Source organism: Notothenia rossii (genome assembly GCF_949606895.1).
Source record: "Notothenia rossii genome assembly, chromosome: 10".
NCBI lineage: Eukaryota > Metazoa > Chordata > Actinopteri > Perciformes > Nototheniidae > Notothenia > Notothenia rossii.
In genome coordinates this window covers 25,695,095-25,720,940 of record NC_136908.1, presented here as the reverse complement: position 1 = coordinate 25,720,940, position 25,846 = coordinate 25,695,095, and the positions used below count along the sequence as shown (strand labels likewise).

The following is a 25,846-nucleotide window of genomic DNA, read 5'->3' as shown; positions in this document are numbered from 1 at the left end:
GTATTGATAAATCTTTTAAAAGTTTAAAAATAAAACTGGTTTTATTTAAAGTAGTTAATAACCAACAAAAACCATGTCAAGTTTTTGTGAATTGGAAAAAAAGCTTTTGTGGTAATACAATATGTTATTCAAGCTTCCTATTATCTGGTGATTGATATGAATGGTGGTGAGTGTATATTAATCTAAGATTGAATTTGGCTGACTTTAACAGGATCTAATGGCCTGGTGACTCTTCTGACTGTCACTGGAACTGGCTTCAGTAATGAGAACGCCTCCATCTTTGTGGGAGAGACCCCATGTGAGGTGGAACAGAACAGCGGTACGTAAATACGGTTTTATTAAACTGAATCATGTTGTTAAAATTGGTTAATCATCCATTAGAAGGATATTAACCAGATATTGTGAATCCCATTGCAGCTACCACTCAGGTGTGCAGGCTGGGCAGCGCCAGTGCTGGGACGTACCCCGTGTCCGTGAGCTTCCCCTCTCTGGGGAGCTCCCGCTCTCCAGGGGACGTCCTACACTTCACCATCCAGCTCATCATCTCCTCCTTGGCCCCGCTCTCTGGAAGTCTATCAGGTAAGACATTACTCAAATGGTACTAATTATCTCACTATGTCCCTATTAATTAATACTAAATAACCATTATGCTCTTTGTTTTTTTCTTAGGTGGCACACTTCTGACAGTGAGTGGTTTCGGCTTTAGCAAGGAAACCACAGTTACTGTCGGCGGTGACGAGTGTACCGTGGTTAAAGCCACTGACACTGAGCTGAAATGCAGAACACCAGCTGTAAGTGCATTACAAAAAAAAAAGACTGTTTATTATGGATGAATATTTCACTGCATTATATGACAATTCAAGTGCTGCAGAACACACACACGTATACATTACATTACATTAAATTGCATATAGCTGGCGCTTTTATCCAAAGTGACTTCCAATAAGTGCATTCGACCAAGAAGATATAAACTTATACACTTTCATTAGTCAAAACATTGCAAAAATATAAAATCGCAAAACCTTAATTATTATACGTTTGGATTATTTAAAGTAAGGATTGAAAGAGGATATATATATTGGTCATTTTCAAGTTCATATTAGTATTTAGTTTTAGTGCCTGTACTGTGACATGTCTCCATGCTCTAATGTTCAAAAAGCTCTTTATTGTCCTCATACAACCTGTGCTGCAGCACCTCTTTTCACCCTCTGTCTGAAACCAGAGCCCAGTCTGCTCTGATTGGTTAGCTGGCGTGCTTGAGATGTGTCAAATATGTCCCTCCCCTTAGCCTATCACGTACAATGTGTTGGAGCGCTAGCCAATAGAGGTTCAAGTCTTACGTAGTGATGTCACCAGTGTTGGGTGTAACGCGTTACAAAAGTAACGGAGTTACAGTAATATATTACTTTTTGCTGTAACGAAGTAATGTAACGCATTACTAATGAAATGTGGGTAATATATTACCCGTTACAATGCTCAGTAACGCAGTTACAACACATTTTAACCCGAAATTAAATGGTGTTTTGTTTTTTAAGAATGTAGCCTACTAACATAGCGAGACATTGCGACACCGGACAAATTGTGCGGGTAGATTAGTAAACCTGGTGTTTACCCTTCAGGCTTCGCGTTGAGATCTTCGGGGAAGTTGAACGTTATGCAACCATTCAAAAAAGAGAACGTAGCGAAAAATACTAACAACAAATTGCGTCAGGTGCGCGTGACCTGCTCCGCTGCGCGTGCATCATTTCCAAAGTGCTTCCACAGCAGTGATACACATCTGATCTGTGGATAATCATTTATACGAAAATGGTTAAAGCAACCATCACTAAACGCCAGCAACACTGCATCTACTGCAGACAGTAGCAACAGGTCAGATGCGGACATCACGTTACCCTCCGTTGTGGACACTAGCTTACTCCCGCCTGACTCGCCGGGCCCAGAGCAGCAGTCTTCGTCGCCCGAAACTACGCCGCCCCTCTGCGGCCCGCAGGTGCCAGGTATATCGAAACAACTACCCGCCTGTACAGTGGGGTAAGGCGGTCATTTTGCAGCTTGTGGTATAAAAATAGACAATGGCTAGAATATTCATGTGAAAATAGTACCATATTCTGACATGCCTGTACAAATGTTGGGTCAAAAATAATGCATAGGCTACAATAGCACAGATGCCTTCACCACGAATGGCTACAAAAATATCTCATATCCCAAGCTTATTATAAACGAGCTGATGTTGCAGCTGAAATGTTCTCCAGGTCACAAAGTCAACCTCACATGATGATGTGATACCAGTTTTCAAGAGCAGTAAATATTCTCTTCCCAGCGTATATGATGGGAGCAAGGTGATGATGTAGTAGGCTACATGGTTTTAATAATACTTTTGCCTTTCAATGTTTGCCATTTCAAATCATTAGCATGGTTTAAATCATATTTGCCCTCATTTACAATATGTTAACCTTCATTATAGTCCTTGACAGCGGTCTGTAGGCTACTGCTGTATTAACAACGTGTCACATGTTAAGAATTTACAATCAGAATCGAGTATTCAACTAAGCCCTGTAATACAAGTTGTTAGTAGCCTTAAGGGCCTACACAGTTGTTATGCTATACCACATTGCCCTTCACTGGATGCATAATGAGCTGCACTAAACTACATTTTAGCATTTAAAATACCTAGCTATTCTTTTGCGGTTATTTTGGTGAAAGTAACTAAAAAGTAACTAAAGTAGTGTAACTCATTACATTTCAGAGACAGTAATATTGTAATGTAACTTATTACTTTTAAAAGAGAGTAATAAGTAATATGTAATATATTACATTTTGGAAGTAACTTGCCCAACACTGGATGTCACTATGTTACAGAAGGAGTCCAATGGAGGTGCTTCAAGCGGAAGGGGGGGGGGGATTTTAACCTTTGCAGACTATTTACATGCACACAAACATTTATAACACACTACAGTAATAAAACATAATAGGGCCCCTTTAATATGAATTCAACTTTTCATTTGTAAGTGCAAAATTGTGTTGTTTCATACAAAAAATGTTATGACAAATAACTTGTAAAATGATAATAGATAAGTGATGATAGTTTGTCTCCAATATTCAGCTTTTTAAAGTGTCTGAGCTCTGAAAAAGGCATTTATTATTCCTATTTCTTAATGAATCAAAGTTGTTATGACTCATTTCAGGGGACTGCTGGAGCACAGACGGTCACAGTGATGGTGGGAAACATGAGTCAGGACGCCAGCAGCTCCTTCACCTACGACGACAACCTCACATCCCAGATCTCAGGCCTGAGCCCCAGACACACCACTGTGATCGGTGAGTGGAGAGTCTTTTCCTGGGGGGATTCATAAAGTGTGTGCATGTATTTGATCAGGTCTCAGCTAGGTAGAACCATCATGACGTGAAAGGAGAGGTTTATAAGGGATGATTTGTGTTGTGCTGGAAGGTCAATAGAAATGATATCTGTCTGCTGAATGCAACAGATACATACATAGTGTGCTTTTTCTTTGTTTATGGAAAGAAATAGGATATTTATTCAGTTCCTCAATGCCTCGATTGTCGAGAAACATGATATACAGTATGATACCATTAGTACTTATCTCTCTAAAGGGAAAAGGAATAGCTTGTCACCACCGTCAATGGGAGCTTTTGTCATACCTCATTAGTGCTGTTCTTGTTTTTGTGTAATGTTGACTTGCAGGTTTCTCAGTTTTGACCCATTGCTATAAGTAAACAGGGGGAGACTGTGAGAGACTAATGTGTATTCCGTGTGATTATAGTTAATGATACAGAAGCATCCACACAACAACACTACCTTTTCATCTGCAGGGCAATTAGTGGCACCTCTTGAGAATAAAAGGGAACTACCATCTGCCAATCATCCTGACACTTGAGTGACAGAAGCTCCTCAGTGGAAAATTGTTGATGTTTTTTTACATTTCTTTTGTGTAGGCCGTGAAGTTCTCACCATCCAGGGCTCCAACCTGGGCGGCCAAAACAACGACAGCGTGGTGCTGGTAGGCAGGAAGGAGTGTGTGACGGTGCAGTGGACGGCCTCCAGCATCACCTGCCGTCTCCCCGTGATGCCCCCCGGCCTGTACCAGGTGGAGGTACAGGTTGGAAATAATGGCTTCTCCAAGACAAGGTACAGCTACCATTAACAGCAGCTCATCTGTTACATAACATCGGAGAGAGAGCTGATCTTATCTCCGGATATGAGCGCTTTCTTGCACGTCAAACACACATTGTTTAAGGGGTAGTTTTAACTAATGTAAAGATAAGGATTTCCTTAAACCTGTATGCATAATACTGTACAAAACGTTCCGTAAAAAAATGTACTCACAAAACATTTCCAACTGTATGTATGTTTAAGAAAATGACACAGAAGTAAATGTAAATGTTGCCTTTTCTTATGCTTTATTTTTCAATTAATGGGAGGGGGTTTAGGCTGTTTACATAGTTAATGCCAAATGATACAACTTTTGCAGTTAAATCCTACCTATCTTACTTATTCTTTCATATTACATCTAATTATACATTTCAAAAATAGATCCACAAAAGTAAGTTATTAAAAAAACAATTTCTGACTCCAGAAGAACCCTTCATCCATTGCCATAGCATATCAATATAAATAAACTAATGCGCTCTGAAAGAGAAGGAACAATTCCTTCTCTTTACTTATGGGACTTGTAATTTGGGAGAAACATGGGACTTGTAATTTAAAAATACATCATATATTTTAAATATGGGACTTGTAATTTAAAAATACATCATATATTTTAGTTTATACTCTTTTATATGAATAGTATTTTTTATTCATTCATTTCTTTTTTTATAAATAGTTGTTTTAAGGATGGTGCTGTAATGTCCTAGTAATCACCTTTTCAATACAAATAAAACATCAGAAAAAATAACATTATCAATTTAGCTCACAAGCCAGAAAACATTGTTTATTTTGGGATATATTTGGACTTTTCTTTTTTTTCTTTTGTTTGATAGCAACGGTGTGAACGCCACCATTGAATACATCCTGGAAGTCCACAGCGTTTCCCCCCTGCTCGGCTCCCTGCAGGGGGGCACCAGGCTGACTGTCTCTGGATCTGGTTTCAGCAACAACACCTCTGACAACAAAGTCTCCTTCGGTAAGCAACAACAGACCCAGCTCTTTCACAAAGACTTATCACCGCAGCAATAGTCTCTACCAACAAATAGCCGATTGTGTTTTGTGGAAAACGACAGGGCTGTCTGGTGGTAATCTACAGAGATGTGCCAATATGGGGAAGCAGTATTAAAATGCTTCCGTTTGTTGTTCTCACGCGTGTTTTGTGGTGATTTGACAGGTGGAGCAGAGTGTGAGATGGAGGCCGCCTCAGAGAATGAGCTGCAGTGCGTCATGAAGTCGGAAGAGAAGACTCACATGGTGGACAACCAGGGATCCAGTGGAAGTATGTCCACATTTTAATCCTTTTTCAAGGTGTCAAATTAATTCTGAGTACAACACAAAGAGGATTTACTTACTGTACCGCTAATCTTCCTCGAGAAGGTAACTGTCACCTGTGGATTAAATGTGACGTCACCCAAACACTGTTCTAAGTGTTTAAAAAACAGTTTGACTTCCTTTTTTGACATAGTTAGCCATTTTTAGAATAGTTATTTTAGCTGTAGACAATGAACACATTTCTGTTAGTGTATTGTATCTGTCAGTTTAACTGTGTGTTTGTCTCAGCTTTGGGACAGGGCTATGCCTGGAGCCCTGCCTCAGTGGATGCCTATGTTGGAGACTCAGTGATGTGGCGTTGGGAGGCGCCCACCCTACAGAAGGTGGAGTACCGGGTCTTTAGTGTTCCCCGCCCAGGAGACACCACCCCTGGAGACGGACCGTTCAACAGCGGATCCCAATCTGCCAAAGGTAGAGTACTGAGTCACTGGATCGAGGTTGTTCATGTTCAGTATAAAAACGAACCTCCTCACCCACATCTTAATCTTCTGCAGCACTTGAGTCCGATCAGGTTACACAGGCCCTTGCACATTCAAGGCTTTCCATGCTTTCCATATTTTGCTTTTCCACATTTATCTTCTTTAACACTAGCATGCAGTATGTTTTTATTCAATACATTGATCTTATATTTCCCTCGAAGCAAAGGCAGACACACGTGGATTTCTCTTAATGGGTTTATTTGTCTCCAAATCCACTGTAAAAACAAAACATAAAACACAGCGACAAACATATGACAATGTAAGATAAGGTAAGATAGGACTTTATTTATCCCGAAGACATGTTTTGTGCCAGAGTTACAAAGATATAATAAACACAGCAGCATAATCAAAAAGCAGTACACTAACACTGCAGTAAAAAGAGCTAAGAGACACATAGCAAAGTCATTACTGTACAGTAAAGACTGACAAACAACATACCTCGTTGGCTGCATTATGGTCCATGTCAGTGGAATAAGAAAACGTTGTCTATGATTCAGCTCTTGTTCATTTCCCATCAGTTCTGCTGCAGCTGCACTTAAAATCTATCAACATAATCTCACCTAAAGAAAAATATATTTCCAACAACAAGGTGGTTTTCTCCATTAACTGTCTGCAATGTTTCTGTGATGAGTCACACCTTTTACTATGCGTGATAGACAAATGCACACCATGTCTGGCACAAGGACTTACTTCACCATCAGAAGCCAAACCCTTTAAAATGTTAATATAAATACACTACTGTAAACATTGTAATATGCATCTTATATATTGTAGTTAAATGTGCACACTTTTCTTTAACTTCCTATGATAATATACATATTTTTATTTGGTATATTTGTATTGCACGTTTACTTCAAATTCTTATGTTTTTATACAAATATTTATCAAGTTTTATGTTATCGTTTTATTGCACATTCTTACTCTAACTTCTTACATTTTTATCTTTTTCATTCAAAATGGAGCCACTGTCACGAAACCCCTTTTACCCCAGGATAAATTATGTATTCTGATTCTGATGTTTAATCTTCTAGGAGGACTGTATGATTTGATGTCCCTTATTGACCATCCCTCCCTCTGTTGCCCCTCTCAGGGTCTTTCAGCTACCGCTTCACTGCTCCTGGTGTGTATTACTACAGCAGTGGCTACATCGATGGCTCTAACTCCATCAGACTGCAGGGAGTGGTGAAGGTGGAGTCTCGTCCGAAGAAGAGCAGCACGGTCTCCGTCAGCGTGGGAGGCATCGAGGCCAGACACGTAACAGGAGGTACAAAATAATTTCATGAAGACCAATACATATTTTTGACAAAAACTCATAAAACAGGGTTAGATCCAAAGATAAGCTTCCATCTGACCAATGGATTTTAATGTCTCCTCCAGGTTCTCGCCGTGTCTCCAGAGAAGCCCAGCAGTGCGTGGCCTCCCCACAGTGCCCCCAGATCAACGACACCTCCATCGGCCTCTCCTACATCGTGTCCGCCTGCTCCACCCCCGCTGTCTACTCCATCTCCCCTAACCAGGGCACCTACCACCAGATCATCAGCATTCAGGGCGAAGGCTTCAGCGACATCGCCTGCGCTAATGAGGTTAGCATCTTCTCTATGGCTCATGACTAGAGGGATCTGATTTTAAATATATTGAAATGTTGAGTAACAGAGATTCCTATTGCTGCTTTTTTTCAGGTTTTCCTGCTTTATGATTTGAATGGGAATTAAATAGATATAATAAGAATGTCTGTTATACATTGATATCTGCTGATTATTGTGTCTTTTAACCTTCACTGAATTGTTGCTGAAGACCTGTTGTTCAAGTGCAACAACACTCTAATGATTTAGTTGTGAAATCATATTTTTTAAAGAAGATAACAAGTCTCAATGAATTTGATTAATTTCCATCAGCAGTCTCTGGGCAGGTAGACACAATCTCTATTACACAACAATTATAAAGCACAAGATTTTAGCAAATACTATAGTAACTTCCTTTCCCAGATGATTCATCTTTAGTCTTTGTGTTGTTGTCAGTCTTTATAAAAGTAATATTTTTGTGTGCAGGTGACAGTGGGGGGTCAGCCCTGTGAGGTCATGAACAGCTCTTTCTCAGAGATCAGCTGTCAGCTCAGCAGCCTGAGCGGCCTCTCCATCGGCGTGCCTCACCCCGTCGCCGTCAGAGTCAACAACCTGGGCAGCGCCATCATGGCCATCCAGAGCGAGCTCCACCGCCGCTTCGTGGTGCTTCCCGTGGTCGACTCCATCTCTCCTGACACCGGCAGCCCCACCGGCTTCACACGCCTCCTTATCCACGGCTCCGGCTTCTCTGGAGGAGACGTTACCGTAGCCAGCGAGCCATGCTCCCTGCTGTCAGTCACCGACACCTCCATCACCTGCGACACCTCTCCTTCTCAGCCTCACACCGGGAATGTGGTCTTCAACCTGGGCCGGATCCAAAGCTCCTGTCACTCCAGCTGCTCCTTCACCTACTCCTCCTCCGTCACTCCAGCGGTTGTCAGTGTTTTCCCCGACACCATCAGCGCTCTCATCACTGTCACCATCTCCGGCTCAGGGTTTGGCAGCAGTGTGGGGGACGTGGCAGTGTTTGCCGGCACCTCAGAGCTGGAAGTCACAGATGTGAGTGAAGGCAACATCACGCTGATGGTGGCCTCCCTGCCTGCGGGTGACCACCCCCTCAGAGTGATTGTGAGAAGCAAAGGCCTCGCATCGGGGTCCCTCACCCTGAGCAGCAGCGCCCAGAGCGGCCTGGTCCCTGTGGAGGGCAGCCTGGCAGGAGGAACCCCTCTGGTGTTTACAGGAAACGGCTTCGCTCCGGGGAACACAAGCGTGACGGTGGGGGGTGCACCCTGTGAGATCCAGGAGGTGACAGCTGGGCTGCTGCGCTGCCTGACCCCCCCTCACAGCGAGGGGCTGGTGACTGCCGACATTCAGGTCTTCTCCGTGCAGTATCCTCCTCTCAACTTCACCTACTCCACCGCATACACTCCTGTCATCAGCTCCATCAGCCCCACCACTGGTCAGTATGCTGGTCTCTATATGCTAGAGTCAAGGTAGCAGCTTTTTAGCTGTTGATGAAGGCATTTATTTGTTGATTTAAAAATAAAACGTAACATGAAAATTAAAAAGATGTAAGAGCCAAGCCTTGCGATTCGATGTACCAAAAACATCAAATGAATAACACTAGGACAGTAGTTGCACATTTTGTTACCGGAACAACAGAATAAACTGTACATAGATTAATTCTAAAAAAGTGCACAATTTTAACGCGTCAACATTTTTATTTGCAAGTTACAATTTACCCATACATCAGTGGATATGGTCAACAAAAGCTGTCTGTTTGTCTGAATAAAGCCAAAGCCTCTACATGTATATGATTCAGTGTATTATGTTCATATTTTGCTCCATCCCATCATGTGTGCGTCCTCTCAGTAACTCCTTCTCTCCTCCGTTATTTCCCACAGGGCCGAGCGGTGCGGTGCTCACCCTGACAGGTTCAGGGTTTGGCAGCGACTCTCAGCTCGTCTCCGTCACCATGAACCACGTCCCCTGTGTGGTGTCCACGATCTCTGACTCCCAGGTGCAGTGCACTGCAGGAGACAACCCGGGGGGGCCGTACCCCGTGGTGCTGCTCCACCAGGTCAAGGGTCTCGCCCAGTCTAGTGTCATGTTCACGTATGAGCTGACCCTGAGCAGCGTGCAGCCCAACGAGGGTAAGACAGAGGCTGTGTCTTCATTTCTACATTATACTTTATATTCACAGTCACAAACACAAAATATACAGTATCAAAAGCAAAAAAATGTATACGTCCTATATGGCTACGTCCTATATGGCTACTGTTTTGGCCAGGTCACCTGTGTAAAAGACATTGTTGATCTCAACAGGTCTTGAGGGGGAAAAAAGGCTTCTACTTGTTAATACACAACAATATAAAATCAAATAGAGCATCAATTAAGAAATGTTAAAGACCAAGAACAAACGTCACTTGTAGACATACACAAGTTAATATATAAAACATGTTTTTTGTTGCTGCTATCAGACCATCTAAAGCCATTCTGAACCGACAAAATGACGGCTTTACTTTCCTAATATTCACAGAAATATCAAATACTATTGTCACTCTCGAATACATACATAAACCACCAAAAGAAAGTCTTCCTTATTTCAGATATACACATACATTTGACTTGTACTGCCTCAATCAGGCTACTGTAGTGCCGGTAAGAAGGAGTCGGAGGCGGAGTATTTAAAAGGGATTTCCACTCTTTATTTTCCATCAAGCAATAGTAGTATCAGACATGTACTCAGTGAGGAGAGTCAAGTTAGAGTGCGTTGCTAGCTCTACAGTAGCTTGGCAACCTATATCTCCGGTGTTACGCTAAACCAGGTCCGTGTAGGAACTGTGACCCAAAAGTGAATGGTTAACTCAGTTAACTAGAGTCACCACACAAGCCCCCCCAGAATTCACAGATAAACAAAGTCCGTGCGGCGGGGAGGAACAACACGCCGACCCCCTCTACTCCTGAGTATGGGGGCAGGCAAAACAACCTCTGAAAGTGCGGTTCCCGGCAAAGTGGGAACCGGGACCACAGGACTCAAAACCGTAGCGGGAATCGAAGACGGGGGGCGACCCCGTCGTGGTGGACGGGCCAACACCACCGGCTGCTTCAAGTCCAAATGAGCAGCCTTAACTCGGTCCACCGAGACGGTCTCCGCCTTGCCACCCATGTCGACCACCAGGTGCTTGTCCCCCTGCTCCAAAACCCGGAAAGGCCCATCGTAAGGGGGCTGTAGGGGGGCCCTGTGCGCGTCGTGGCGGATGAAAACGTGCCCAGCCGAGCGTAGCTGAGAAGTCGGAACCGGAACGAAAGCCTCCGCCGCATCTTGCAGGAAAACCCGTTGAGCTGTAGGAGACCAAGGAACTGATGCCTTGGGTAGGAATTCCCCTGGGACTCTCAGGGGTTGACCGTAAACCATCTCCGCCGTGGAGCACTGCAGATCCTCCTTAGGCGCAGTCCTCAGGCCCAACATCACCCAGGGCAGCTTGTCGACCCAGTTAACGTCCGTAAGGCCGGCCTTGAGCGCCGCCTTCATGGAGCGATGGAAGCGCTCGCAGAGGCCGTTAGCCTGGGGGTGGTAAGCGGTAGTCCTGTGCAGTTTGACCCCCAAACTGTCTGCAACCGAGCCCCAGAGCCCTGAAGTGAACTGTGAGCCCCTGTCCGAGGAAATGGCTGACGGGGTGCCAAAACGACACACCCACGTTGCGATAAAAGCCCTAGCCACGTCAGCGGCTGAAGTCGACACAAGAGGAACCGCCTCCGGCCAGCGGGTCGTCCTATCCACCATGGTGAGGATGTAGGAAAAACCCTGAGAGGAGGGCAACGGACCTACCAGGTCGATGTTAACATGATCAAACCTCCTCTCTGGCACTAGGAACCGCTCCAAAGGGGCCTTCGTGTGGCGGTGCACCTTAGCGCATTGACAAGCCACGCACCCCCCAGCCCAAGCTCTTACATCCTTTTTCAGCCCACGCCAGACAAACTTCGCGGCCACCAAGCGCACCGAAGGTTTAACGCCAGGATGAGACAAGCCGTGCACCGCCTCGAAGACAGGACGCCTCCAGTTGGCGGGGACGACCGGTCGTGACAGGCCCGTAGAGACATTGCACAGAAGGGTGATGCTCGCGTCGCCGAACACCACGTCCTCCAGGCGCAGCCCAGCGCACTCTGTCTTCAGACTCTGGGCGCCGGAGTCGGTGACCTGGTCCGCCGCCATACGAGCATAATCCAGGCCCAGCTGGACGGCTCCGATGACGACCCTGGAGAGGCAATCGACATCCAAGTTCGACTTGCCAGCCACGTGTTTAATGTATGTGGTAAACTCCGAAATGTAGGAGAGCTGCCGCTGCTGACGTGCCGACCAAGGCTCCGCCACCTTTGACATGGCGAAGGTGAGCGGTTTGTGGTCTACAAACGCTGTGAACTCACGGCCTTCCAACAGAAAACGGAAGTGCCGCACAGCCAAATAAAGACCCAGGAGCTCCAGGTCAAAAGCGCTGTACTTGCGTTCCCTCGGCGTCAGCTGCCTGCTGAAAAAGGCGAGCGGTTGCCAAGCTCCGTCCAGCCACTGTTCATGCACCGCGCCGGCTGCGTAGTCCGAAGCATCCGTAGTGATGGAGATGGGAGCCGTGGATGAAGGGTGTGCCAGCAAAGCCGCTTGAGCCAGCGCGGTCTTAACTTCAGTGAAAGTGACTTCCGCCTCTGATGTCCAGTCGATCGCCTGAACGGGGGTCTTGCCTTTCAGAGCCTCATACAATGGCCGCATGATGTGGGAGGCCCGGGGGATGAAACGGTGGTAGAAAGTCACCATCCCCAGGAACTCACGCAGTGACCGACCTGTAAGCGGGCGAGGAAAAGCCGCAACAGCCTCCACCTTTGCCGGCAGGGGTGTTGCACCGTCCTTGGTGACGCGGTGCCCGAGGAAGTTAATGTCCGACACCCCGAACTGGCACTTTGCAGGGTTGATGATCAATCCATGTTCGCTGAGCCGCGTGAACAGGGCCCGGAGGTGAGACAGGTGCTCCTCCACTGAAACGCTGGCGACGAGGATGTCGTCCAAGTACACGAACACGAACGGCAGGTCCCGCAGCACCGAATCCATCAGGCGCTGGAACGTCTGGGCGGCATTCTTGAGCCCAAAAGCATCCGCAGGAACTCAAAGAGTCCAAAAGGCGTTATTACTGCCATTTTGGAAATGTCCAGGGGGTGCATGGGCACCTGGTGGTATCCACGCACCAGGTCCACCTTGGAGAAAACCTTCGTGCCGGCCAGATGCGCTGAAAATTCCTGTATGTGCGGCACCGGGTAGCGGTCAGGTGTAGTGGCATCGTTGAGTTGGCGGTAATCCCCGCACGGGCGGAAACCGCCGTTCGGCTTGGGCACGACGTGCAGAGGAGAGGCCCATGGGCGGACTATGCCCAGGCGTTCCATGGTTGCGAATTCCGCCCTCGCTACGGTTAGCTTAGAAGGGTTCAACCGTCAGGCCCTGGCGTAGACTGGAGGCCCCTCGGTGGTGACGGGGTGCTGCAAGCCACGTTTGGTGGTGAGCGCGGAGAAAGTGGGCAGCGACAGATCAGGAAACTCGGCCAAAAGTCTGAGAAAAATGTCCTCCCCCGACAGCGAGCCTGACAGCCCGTCGTACGCTGCGCTGCCGAGTGTGCACACGAGAGAAGAAAACGTTAAGGCATCCACTAAACGTTTATTTTTAATGTCCACCAACAGCCCATGACCACACAAAAAGTCCGCCCCAAGAAGAGGAAAAGAAATGTCCGCTGTTACAAACTCCCAGCTGAAACGCTGTCCACCGATGCACAAACACATAAGCCGTAATCCGTACGTGCGAATTGGCCCGTTGTTAGCCGTGGGCCGTGCCCACCTCGAGTGATGTCTTCTCTCGACGCGGGAACCACACTCCGCTGCGCGCCCGTGTCGCACAGAAACAGGCTCCCTGAAACACCGTCTTTGACGAAAAAGAGCCTGCCCGTGCCGCCGACGCTCAGAGGCACTGCTGAGCGTCGGCACCCCCGTTTCCCGGAGGCTTGTAGCTGCATGGAGCGATGCACCTCTTTGCCATCGTCCCGAAACGTAGCACTCACCGGTATCCCCTCGCCGACTTGGCGTTGCTGTGTCCGGCCTCCGCCATGCTTTGTTGCCCGCAGAAGGGCCGCTGTGCGCCACAGCCAACGCCTCCGCACCAGACTGTCGTGAAGCCAGGAAGAAACGGTCCGCTTCTCCGGCCAGCGCGCAGGGCTCCGTGATGGATGTCTTGGCCAACGCTGTCTGGACCCGGAGAGGTAAGTGTTGAAGATACATCTCCATGAACAAAATCTGGGTATCTTCCCCTCCTAGCAGGCTTAGCATCTTCTCCATTAACTGAGATGGCTTGCCATCTCCGAGGCCCTGAATGTCCAGAATTTGGCAGGCTCTTTCTCTCGTCGATAAACCAAATGTCTTCAGGAGAAGAGCCTTGATAGCCTCGTATTTGCCGAGGCTTGGGGGTGCTGCGATGAAACCCACTAAGCTGGCTGAAGTAGAAACCCCCAGCGAAGCCACCACGTGGTAATATCTCAGATCTTCGTCGTGGAGATGCTTGCAAGTGAAGTGAGCCTCCATGTGTGCAAACCATGCCTATGCGGCATGCTCCCAAAACTCCGGCAGCTTAACGAAAACATATCGTTCAGCCATGTTCACATTTTTTCCGGAAACTATCTCGAAAAACTCAGGGTCACCAGTGTAGTGCCGGTAAGAAGGAGTCGGAGGCGGAGTATTTAAAAGGGATTTCCACTCTTTATTTTCCATCAAGCAATAGTAGTATCAGACATGTACTCAGTGAGGAGAGTCAAGTTAGAGTGCGTTGCTAGCTCTAGCTTGGCAACCTATATCTCCGGTGTTACGCTAAACCAGGTCTGTGTAGGAACTGTGACCCAAAAGTGAATTATGGTTAACTAGAGTCACCACACTGCATTGTATTTAATCAATCAATAGGCTTGCTGATGCTTTTACAGCACTCCCTCTATTGGCACTTATATTTAATAGCTTTATTCTTTTTTGCTTTCATTTGCTGCACCATATCAATATCAATACTTTCTTACTGAACACGTCATTTCTCCCTCCTCTGTGATGCAGGCAGTTTTGGTGGCGGCGCTGTGCTGGTGGTGCAGGGTTCAGGCTTTGACCCGGATGTCTCCACGGTGACGATCTGCGGGGAGGCGTGTGACGTCCACAGAGACATGTCCACATCGTCCCGCCTCTACTGCATGTCCCCATCCATCAAGAGTGAGTTGAGCTGACTGTATTTCACCTGGATTATCCACAGAGGTTCAAAGACAACACAGAGATACACATCGTTTTTTCTAATTTATTTATTGTAGCCTACTACCGGTATTATTACGGGAAGCACAATATCCAGTATCTTACATTCTTGCACATCCGGAAAAAACTGTTGTATTCTACTTATTCTAATCCACCGTTTTAGTAAAGGTTAAGGGCTTTTCCAAGAATCTGTCCACGCTAATGATCATTTTAGTTAGTTTCATTATGTCAAAGCAGTCTTTAACCTGTCAAAGGTGATCTCTAAACGCTCTAATGGAGACAGGCTGAGGAATGCCCACAGCCTTTCATGGCAGGAGAACATGACATGTCAAATGTCACAATAACTTGTTAAGGAAGATGAGACATATGTTATCTCTGAGCATGCATCTGGATTCCCGCTGTCCTTTTGTTGTTGTTGTACTGTGTGTTTGACACGCTGTCTGCTCTCAGGTAATCAGTCGGAGGTGGCGTGCGTGGTGGCTGTCGTCAACCAGCTGGATGATGTCGACATAGTAAATGGCTACACGTATAAATCTAAACTGACTCCGGTGATCTCTGAGGTTTCTCCACGCAGAGGAGGCACCGCTGGAGGCACCCGGCTCACCATCAGCGGCTCCGGCTTCAGGTGAACAGAGGGCCACACCCAGATACGCTCCTCTGGTTCAGAACAAAGCACTCAACTTACACAACATCTCTTTTACATGGCACCAAGTCTGTGCTTTCATCGGTTTATCACCTGACTTGAATGTCTGACTTTTGACACGTAAAACATTATATTTTAATTTTTAGTAGCATTTTCACATAAATACATTATGCAAAATACCAATAATAAAGATTTACTGTACAGTTAATTATATATAAACACCTTATTATAAATAGTAGACAACCGTATATATATATTATTATATGTTTATATTTTAAATAAGATTTCATATGTATTTCTAAAGGTTTCTTTATTAAGATACAACAAATGATACAATAACATAGCATTATTAAACATAGCATACCTCAATACTCTCATATACCTTAACATCATATGAATATAATAAAAATGAGTTTATCAACAGTTTGTTATAGATATGTATTATTTGAAGGCAATGTAAATGTATAATACAGTTTATTTGATGTCTTCTCTTCTATTCTATATAATTAGAATATATAAGATTATATTATTTATCTAATTAATATAATGCAATATAGTATAATTTACTCAACTCAAACAAGATAATATCAGTTATACTATTTTATATTATAATATATTAATGTATACTATCTTTTTGTAGTATGATATGGTATTTTAAAGTAAGATAATATTTGTATTTTAATATATAGCTGATATTATTCTTGAATATCATGTTACTGTATTTTATAATCATTTATAAAAATGATACAAAAATGAAATGTACAGGATTTATCTGATTTATTACATTATAATAAAGAGGTTTATTATGTGTAAGTCAGTAGAGTAATTGTAACGTGTACCTTATATATTGTACTATATTTATTTAATTCTATACATAAAGTCAATAATATTTGTATGTCACAATACAATGTCAAATATAAGCTTTATATTTTAATAATTGATCATCACCTTACAGCGCCGACATGGGTGATGTGAACGTGACCATCGCAGGCTCTGTGTGTGACGTTCAGTCCGCCAACAACACACACATCATCTGTGTGACCAACTCTCAGCAGCGCTCTCAGGAAGCCAAGGTCCGAGTCAGCATCGCAGACCGAGGCATCGCCCAGATGGTGAGGGACCACCCCCTGAGATAAATCACAACACAGTGTTTTACATAATGACACTGATTTCAGATCTTTTTTTGTACATGTTTGTGTTAATCCAGTACTTGTCTCTTTCTTCAGGATAATGCAGATTTCTTCTACATTGACTTGTGGTCGTCCAGGTTCACGTGGGGCGGTCTGTCTCCCCCCGAGAGGGGCTCGTTTGCCGTCATCACTAAAGGCCAGTTCATCCTGCTGGACACCAGCACCCCTGTGCTGAAAATGCTCCTCATCCAAGGTACAAAAAAGTGCATTTTCACAGGTGTTTTGGCTGTGTTTATGTATGGACGTTATTTATATGTAATGATAAATATAATTTTTTTGAGGCAAATTTATTTTCCTTTCTTGCTTTTAGTGTCTTTTTGTTATTTTCATGTCTTTTCTGAAACTATTTTAGGAAGGGAAATATAATTTATATATTTATTTATTTTTGTCGTAAAGGTTCGTAGGGAAGGTGTTGATTTTTTCTAAGACACAAGCAAGCATTTTTCTGAATTCAGTTTTGTATGGAGACAACTGATATACTGGCAATATCATTTTTTATTAATCTAAAATATATATAAACTTACACTCACACTTCACAAACACTGTAATGTGTGTGTTTCTTTGTGCTCAGGAGGGACTTTGGTATTTGATGAAGCAGACATTGAGCTGCAGGCTGAAAACATCCTGATCACAGATGGCGGACGTCTTCAGATCGGCCAGAAGGGGGCGCCCTTCCAGCACAAAGCCATAATCACGCTCCATGGAAACCTGCGCTCACCTGAACTTCCTATCTATGGAACCAAGACGTTGGGTGTCAGAGAGGGAGTTCTGGACTTGAATGGTATGAACACACACAGGAACACATTCAAAATGACGAGAGGATCAACATCATTTCTGTCTGCTACACCCGTTAACACCCGTTTAGTGTAGTAAAAATCAGCTCCACATCAATCCATTCACACATTAATGCATCAGGGATAATATAATAAACGTATGTTCATACATCACTAGGAAATGGGTCGTTTGGCTTACCAAGTTTTTTTTATTTTTTACTTTTGTTACTACATAGGTTGCTAGTAGAACAACTTTAGTATTTTTATTTAAATACTATTTTTTACTTTTAAAGGCATATTTTTTAATTCCAACACTGAATCGTAGTCATCTAACTTAAACAACTTTGAACAGAAATGTCCTCACTCCAATATCTGAAAACCCCCTGATTACATGTAAGTAAGCTGACAGAGTCATTTGAGTCGCGTGTCCTGGAGGAGAAGAAGTTATTATTGGATGGACCCCCCCACCCCCCCCCTCAGATGCAAGTCTTTGTTGACAACCTGTTTCTCCAGGTATTCCTGTTCCTGTCACTTGGACCCATTTGGCGCAGACGGCGAGCGCAGGCTCCGACTCACTGACTCTCATGAAGGGGGTCACATGGAATGTTGGAGACGAAATTGTCATCGCCTCAACCGGAGACAGGTACAGTCTCAAACTCCAGTGTCAAAGCAGAAAACCTTTTTTTTTTATGGAAGACACTTCTTTTAAAAGGTCAAAACACAGTAACTACATATTTGATCAAAGTTGAGTTAAAAGAAAAATCTGACTTTTGTCTTCTTAGCTGACCATTCAAAAAAATGATGCAATTATGCAATAGAAATGTGTAATTTTGGTACAAAATGACAGAAAGTAAGAGCCAAACTGCAGTGACAGCTAGCTGGTGAGATAGACTGGACAACATGATCTCAAAGTGATCGCTATGTAACACCTTTATATATATACGTGTAACACTTGCGCTTTATTAGCGCTCAAACACATTGTACGTGATATGCTAAGGGGGGAGATTTCAAACACATCTCTAAGCTATTGACCAATCACAACAGAGCGGAACAGCTAACCAATCAGAGCAGACTGCGCTCTGGTTTCAGACAGAGAGTGAAAAGAGGAGCTGCATCACAGTATGAGAACAATAAAGAGCTTTTTGAACATTAAAGCATGGAATGATGTCACAGCAGAGGCACAAAATACAAATAAGAAAATAAAATGAGCATAATAGGGCCCCTTTAATATACTATAAGAAGAGTTAGGTGGATAGCTTTACACATTGAATCACCTTTTGAAAGCTTTGTGAGGATCCAATCATATTCACTGCTTAATTGTATCTACATTGGCAGAGATAAAACAGTATTTTGGAGCTGCAGCTCTAAATCATTCATTTTGTTTCCAGGCACAGCCAGAAAGAGAATGAGGTGAGGAAAATCGCCGCTGTGTCTGCTGACGGGAAGACGTTGACTCTGACCGAAGCGCTGGAGTACTCTCACCTGGGGGTGTCCGTCACGCTGCCCGACGGCACGGTGTTTGAGGGCCGCGCCGAGGTGGGGCTCCTCACCAGGAACATTTTGATACGAGGCGCCCAACATGAAGAATGGAAGGATGATATCAAACCCTGCCCCGCTGGCTTCAACACAGGTACTGGGTTTCAGATTTTCTTATTCAATTTTAAAAGCTGCATCCAAGTTAAGAAAGCTTTAGTCAGCTAAAATCCAGAAACAAACTGCAAAGTTCATTTAAAGTGGACCTATCATGCTATATTTGAATAATATACTGTAGGACCATAATAAGGCATATTTATACTTTTTATTTTTCAAAATACCAAACAGATCATGCATTTTAGCCCGTCCGTGGCTGTCTCCTCCTGATTGGTGGAGTTGGCCCAATAGTCGTAGCGTCACTTCTGTGACGTTATAGAAGTGTTCAAATCTGGATCAGTCTGTATCAGATCCGTTGCAGTCCCTTTTTTAGACATTTGGGTATGGAGGAAAATAGAGAGGGTTGTTTTTTCTGACACTTGGTGAGTTCCCTGGAACACCGGGGACACATATTCATGTATAAAAGACGTACAAAAGTGCATTTTGCATGATAGGTCACCTTTAACATTTTAAATAAATTGATGATAAAAAAATTATGTTTTCATCATCCAATAATATTAATATCAGCTCGAATTCTATTTATTATTTATGTATTTATTGCTTGTTAGTTTTTGGATCACTTAATAGACTGAATAGTCAATTGGGCAACATGTTATATTAATATTATGTGACTTCAAATAAATGATTAAAACAATAAGAAAAAACATACATCATGTAAAGATTTATGCTTGTAAAACCGACATAATTATTTAAAGTTAAGACAAACTACAAAACAAAGTTGGAATTCATTATAAATAGTACGGAGAGCCTTTTAAATCAGAACAAAATAGTAGCTTCTAATTTAATAAAAAATCTGCTGACTTGATATCAATGTGGAGCTTGTGTCATAATTCTGCGTATACAGCATATGGATATGCAGTAGTAACATCCTTCTGTCCCTGCCACAGGTGAATTCGCCACCCAAACCTGTTTCCAAGGGCGATTCGGAGAGGAGACGGGCAGCGATCAGTTTGGAGCGGCCATCATGTTTCACGCAGCCACTCCGGGACAGGATCTGGCAATCGGCCGACTGGAATATGTTGAGGTGAGATGATTTCAACTTCTTTATTTGTTTACAGCATTTGTTCTCCTCATCCTCACACCAAAATGTTGGTCTTCCTCAGATCTACCATGCAGGACAGGCCTTCAGGCTGGGGCGTTACCCCATCCACTGGCATCTGATGGGAGACATCAAATTCAAGTCCTATGTGCGGGGTTGCTCCATCCATCAGACCTTCAACAGGGCCGTCACCATCCACAACACCCACAACCTGCTGGTGGAGCACAACGTCATCTACGACATCATGGGCGGCGCCTTCTTCATCGAGGACGGCATAGAGACGGGGAACGTCCTACAGTACAACCTGGCTGTGTTTGTGAAACAGAGCACCAGCCTGCTGAACGACGACGTCACCCCCGCCGCCTACTGGGTCACTAACCCCAACAACATCATCCGCCACAACGCCGCAGCGGGGGGCACCCACTTCGGGTTCTGGTACCGCATGCATGAACACCCTGATGGCCCGTCCTACGACAGCAGCATCTGCCAGAAGAGGGTTCCTCTGGGTGAGTTTTACAACAACACCGTGCACTCCCAGGGCTGGTTCGGCATCTGGATCTTCACCGACTACTTCCCCATGAAGAACGGAGGCTGCCGCTCCTCAACCCCCGAGCCCGCCGTGTTCCGAGGCCTCACCACCTGGAACTGCGAGAAAGGTGCCGAGTGGGTCAACGTGGGCTCAGTGCAGTTCCACGAGTTCATCATGGTGAACAACGAGAAAGCCGGTATCGAAGCAAAGCGCGTCCTTCGATGGGCCGTGAGCGGGTTCGGCGAGGAAGGAGGGGCCACGATGTCTAACTGCACCATCGTGGGTCACGTGGAAGAGCTGGGACTGGGACAGGACTACTGCACAACCCGGGGGGTCATCGCGCCACTTGACGATGGCCTGAGTGTCCTCAACACCAAGTTCATTAACTTCGACAGGGGCTCGTGCGCTGCCATCGGAGTGGCCAGGATCGACGGCACGTGCCTGGATCGTTGTGGAGGCTGGGCCGCCCAGTTTGCTGGGATCAAGTACTTCAATTCACCCAACAAGGTGGGCTTCAGGTGGGAGCACGAGGCACAGCTGATGGACATTGACGGCTCCCTCACAGGTACTGTCATCTCTTACTGTTTCTGTCTTCAACCTATTGCCCATGTGTCTTTAATTTAACTAACTACACCTTTAATCAGTCACTCAATCCATAAGATTTATCTGGAAATGATCGCCATTACAGTTTTCATTTAATGTGTTATTTATTAATGATACGAAAGTAACAATTGGATTGTTATTATAATATATTTCTAAAGCACAAATATCCCTGACTGCTTACTGTGTCCCTTTGATACGTCGTGTATAGCCATGGTATAGCCATATACAGTAGTAGAGACTACATGTAACAATGCAAAAAAGCTGCTAACCAATCACAACAGAGCCAACCAGCTCACCAATCAGAGCAGACTGGGCTCTGGTTTCAGACAGAGGGTGAAAAGAGGTGCTGCAGCACAGGCAGTATGAGAACAATAAAGAGCTTTTTGAAAATGAAAGCATGGTGACATGTCAGAGTAGAGGAACACAATACAATACGAACCTGAACATGAGCCTGATCAGGCCCCTTTAATGCCTCAGTAGTAGTCTTGTGCCAAAACATGTGCAATTTGTTTTTAATCAATAAGACAAACAACAAAGAGATTTGAACACCTTGGGAAAAAATAAATTCTCATTCGTGAATTTAACTAAAGCAAATGAGGAAAAACTGTTAAAAATATTTCCGGTTTTATTAAGTTTGTCTTTGTAACCCTCAGCCCTAAGTGTATTGGCTCCTTATGAAGAGAATTGTTCAAAAGTACGTCTTTCATTTTCATGTCATAACAACCTAAAACAGCAAATATCAGGTTTGGGCTCAGGTGTGCTTACCATTCCTTCATTCAAATCAACTCTGTCCCCCATGTTTCCCTGATACCAGGAACCATCAACCATAAAGTGGTGCCTCTAAGCGCCCTGCTGGACCCCGCCCACTGTTCCCAGAGTGCCGAGTGGAGCGTGGGTTTCCCCGGCGCCGTGTGCGACCACACCGTCAACTTCCATCGTTTCGCATTCAACAATCCATCGCCGCAATCTCTGGAGGGCAAGGACGTCATCTTAATCAACTCACATGGTAATAAAATACACAGACTCACTACTTTTCACCTCTGTAATCTTTACTGACCTCTACTGGTGGTTAGTGGGAAATGCAGTATGGGGCGGAAACTATAGAGCAGGGGTCGGCAACCCCTGGCATGCTGGCACGCGGCACCGTAACCAGTGGCACACTAGGAATAAGTGGAATAAGTGTGCAAAATATTTAAATTGTATTTTCGGATCCTGAACGAGACCGCCGCCAGAGAGCGTCTCCCCGTTACCTGCAGAAGGAAGCCATGCACGCAACGCAGCCCCGCTTTCTTTAACTCCAGGTGACTTTCTGCCGCTTTCCTCCGTGGTGCAGTGCTGATCGTTTCACCACGGAGGAAAGCACTTCACTAATTGCAGTACCCATAAGGAGCTGTACAAATGCCGCAGTTTTTGCGTGGCTGTGTCTTTAGTTGAAAGCCCAGTGGCGATCTGCTCATCGAAATAATATGCTACAAAGGGGCGGACTGGCCATCTGTGTGTTGAACTTTCCTGTCGGCTCCCAGACCGTAGTCGAGGAGGGCAGAAGCAACAAGCTTCAGGTTCAATAACCCACTTTAGCTTAAATGACTGGAGAGAGGCGAGCTCTTCTTGGGAGGCCTTTGCATTTATTTAGTTGTTCCTCTGTTTCACAAAATACATCACAGACCTCTGTTTTTCTGCTGCCTCGTTTCACTTCCAGAAACATACACACGTTCCCTCACTCTCGCTCGACCATCCACACACACACATGCACAAGCCACACCCCTCTCTCTCTCTCTCTCTCTCTCTCTCTCTCTCTCTCTCTCTCTCTCTCTCTCTCTTAAAGGGACAGCGATCTCATCTCACTCTGCATGACCCTAATATCATAACATGTGTGCTCTGGAGAATCACAGAACGGACGATCAGCCTTATTATTATGCCGTTTAAACCAATTATTTAAATGTGTTTGTTAAATTCGGCATCATGTAAGTTGCACTGACAGGTCCACACACTGCTTCCCCGCAGCGAGGCTCCCCCGCCATCCTGTTGATAGTTAAGCTCCTCAACCCCCCCCCCCCCCCTCCGTTGATAATTCTCGATCGTTGGCACGCTGATAACAATTTTTTTTTAAAGGGCACTTCATATCAAAAAGGTTGCCGACCCCTGCTATAGAGCAACAGAAACACATTATAGAAGGACATTTAATAAAAGTTTGATTTGGAGGTCAGAAGCAGTCAGAAAATGCTAATACAAATTTAAAAAAAGCTAAAATCGAATAGGACAGGAATAAAAACAAGAATACAGGTAATAGTGCTTTAGCTTTATTATAATTCCAACTGTGACAAACTATATTTAAAATATTGAACTTTACTGTATTGTAGTGTCATGTATCTACACACAGTCAAGTATTGTAATTTGTACACTAATTTGGAAAGCATTAAAACAGTCAGCGTCAGTAAATAGTGTTATTAGTTTCATCTTATTAGTCTACATAATGTCAATTAGATGCATGTAGGAAATAATGTAATAACTATCATTTTGCTTTTGATTGGCGTGATCATAGTATGATGTTCCCACTGTATAAATGAAAGGATTTTGTTTTTTGTACAGGCTCCAGCGCCGTTCCCTATCTGAAGAAGAGGATGACTCATAAGCTGGGCTGGATGGCCATGCTCCCCTCTGGACTAACGTACAACATGATCTTTGATGACATGGACCACGTCACCAACATCACCTACGAAGGAACATTCTACGGCTTCAAGGTACCTGCAACATCCCTCACATGATGCGACACAAGGACCACACTTTAAATACCTGTGGTGTAAAGTAACTAAGTACATTTACTCAAGCACTGTACTTCATTTTGAGGCACTTGTACTTTACTTGAGTATTGCCATTTAATGCTACTTCTAATCCACTACAATTCAGAGATAAAAATATTTTTAAAAGTGTACTTTTATTCATTGTATGTTTATTGATAATCTGAAATATAATCAAGTGTTAAATCAGACTTTAGTTCCACCTGGAGTAAATTCACAAGCTACCCTGCAGTATACAAAGTCATTACAACTAGCTGCACCTTTACCAGCTTTGAGAACACTTTCATGATCAATCATTATAAAACATATCATATATATTATTCTGAAATGGACCAATCTGCACAATGACTACTTTTTACTTTTACTACTTATATTTTGATGCGTAAACTTTTCTACTTTTACTTAAATAACCTTTTTTTTGCAGGATTTGTACTTGCTACAGAGTATTCCTACACTCTACAGTACTTCTACTTTTACTTAAATACAAGATCTGGGTACTTTCCCCACCTCTGCTAATACACTTCACCTGTTTTTCACGGTAAACTGACGTTTTTTGCTTGTGCTTCACACAGGCTGATGAATTTGTGATCATCAACCACAACTTCACCCAGAGTCCGGATAAATTCCGAATCATCGACGAGAGGAACGGCTCGTCCATGCCGCTCAGCTACAGCAACAACAGGAACGGAGATTGGTTCTTCAACAGCAGCTCCAACGACCTCTACTACATCAGTACGCCACACTTTATTATGGATCTGTAGCCAAATGTTCAGTGTAGATCTACACGTATGAGGACTTCCTGTTTTTTCTAGTATGTGTCTTAATTGAATACTTGCTGGTCAGACAAAACAAGATGTCACCTTGCCTGTTTGATTTTCTAATGGACATTATTTTTCACCATTTTAAAAACTAGAAAATCTAAAGGTTAAAAACAAATGATGCCTTTGTTATTGTGCCTTAAAAATGTGCCTGAGAATGTTTTGGTATTTACATATTTAGGGTATAAAAGATGTTTATCCTGCTTACTTATTCAGCTGTTTAACTGTTTTTCAAAAAAGATAACATCAAGCTTATACACAATATATATAATACAAGGATGTATATAGTACCTTTAGAAATTAGATTAAGAATTTAAACTTGCAGCATTATTTACATTAACATAGTTATTGTCATTGGTCTGAATCCACATTTTAATGTAACATGAGCTGTTAGATTTTCTGAAAATGTGATCATTTGCATCGAGATGACCTAAAACTGAAATTCATTGATCACTCACTGATTTAGTGATTTGACATTGTGTTTTGTCTGCAGTCTCTGGGAGGACGAGTCAGCGCCGGCGTCGGGAGAGTGCCGACCGTTCCTTGTTGGACTCCGCGGTGCAGTTCAGGGTGTACCGCTGCTTCTACCCCAACTGCATCACACCTACCCCCCCACCCCCAGCCACAGTGCCCCCCCTCCCCACCCACCGGCCTGCCAATTTCATGTACGTTAAACTGCAACATTTTATTCAAGAGCAGGAAGATCTTTATTTCAACTTAAAGTATTCAAAAGTACACATTTTGCTGGCATTATGTTATATATATTGTAGATTTATCATAACTATTGTATTTACATGTGAAAAGCTCCACATTTCTAAAAATCATATCTGCATTTTAATCTGAATAACCTGTTTTTTTATTTAAATATTGTGTAATGAGTGTTTTTATCTTAAAACAAGACCAAGTTAAGGTAGGAACTAGAACTATATATAAAGATACGTTGTTTTTGTA

At 44.0% G+C, this 25,846-nt stretch overlaps 1 protein-coding gene across 1 annotated transcript in view; it reads left to right on the top strand.

The window, feature by feature from the left end:
• Positions 1-25,846, top strand: part of LOC307022734 (fibrocystin-L-like) — a gene marked incomplete at its 5' end in the record, with an annotated part of 63,884 nt that overhangs the window by 19,031 nt on the left and 19,007 nt on the right. Inside the window, 25 exons of the mRNA XM_079655626.1 lie at positions 212-319; positions 418-579; positions 670-791; positions 3,186-3,318; positions 3,955-4,147; positions 5,002-5,144; positions 5,343-5,447; positions 5,729-5,911; positions 7,070-7,243; positions 7,357-7,562; positions 8,028-9,000; positions 9,446-9,694; positions 14,667-14,816; positions 15,303-15,477; positions 16,451-16,607; positions 16,722-16,878; positions 17,257-17,466; positions 17,972-18,101; positions 18,847-19,088; positions 19,996-20,132; positions 20,212-21,241; positions 22,094-22,285; positions 23,869-24,020; positions 24,650-24,809; positions 25,389-25,560. Coding sequence (XP_079511752.1) covers positions 212-319; positions 418-579; positions 670-791; positions 3,186-3,318; positions 3,955-4,147; positions 5,002-5,144; positions 5,343-5,447; positions 5,729-5,911; positions 7,070-7,243; positions 7,357-7,562; positions 8,028-9,000; positions 9,446-9,694; positions 14,667-14,816; positions 15,303-15,477; positions 16,451-16,607; positions 16,722-16,878; positions 17,257-17,466; positions 17,972-18,101; positions 18,847-19,088; positions 19,996-20,132; positions 20,212-21,241; positions 22,094-22,285; positions 23,869-24,020; positions 24,650-24,809; positions 25,389-25,560 — 5,815 coding nt within the window. The remainder of the gene's footprint in view (positions 1-211; positions 320-417; positions 580-669; positions 792-3,185; positions 3,319-3,954; positions 4,148-5,001; positions 5,145-5,342; positions 5,448-5,728; positions 5,912-7,069; positions 7,244-7,356; positions 7,563-8,027; positions 9,001-9,445; positions 9,695-14,666; positions 14,817-15,302; positions 15,478-16,450; positions 16,608-16,721; positions 16,879-17,256; positions 17,467-17,971; positions 18,102-18,846; positions 19,089-19,995; positions 20,133-20,211; positions 21,242-22,093; positions 22,286-23,868; positions 24,021-24,649; positions 24,810-25,388; positions 25,561-25,846) is intronic.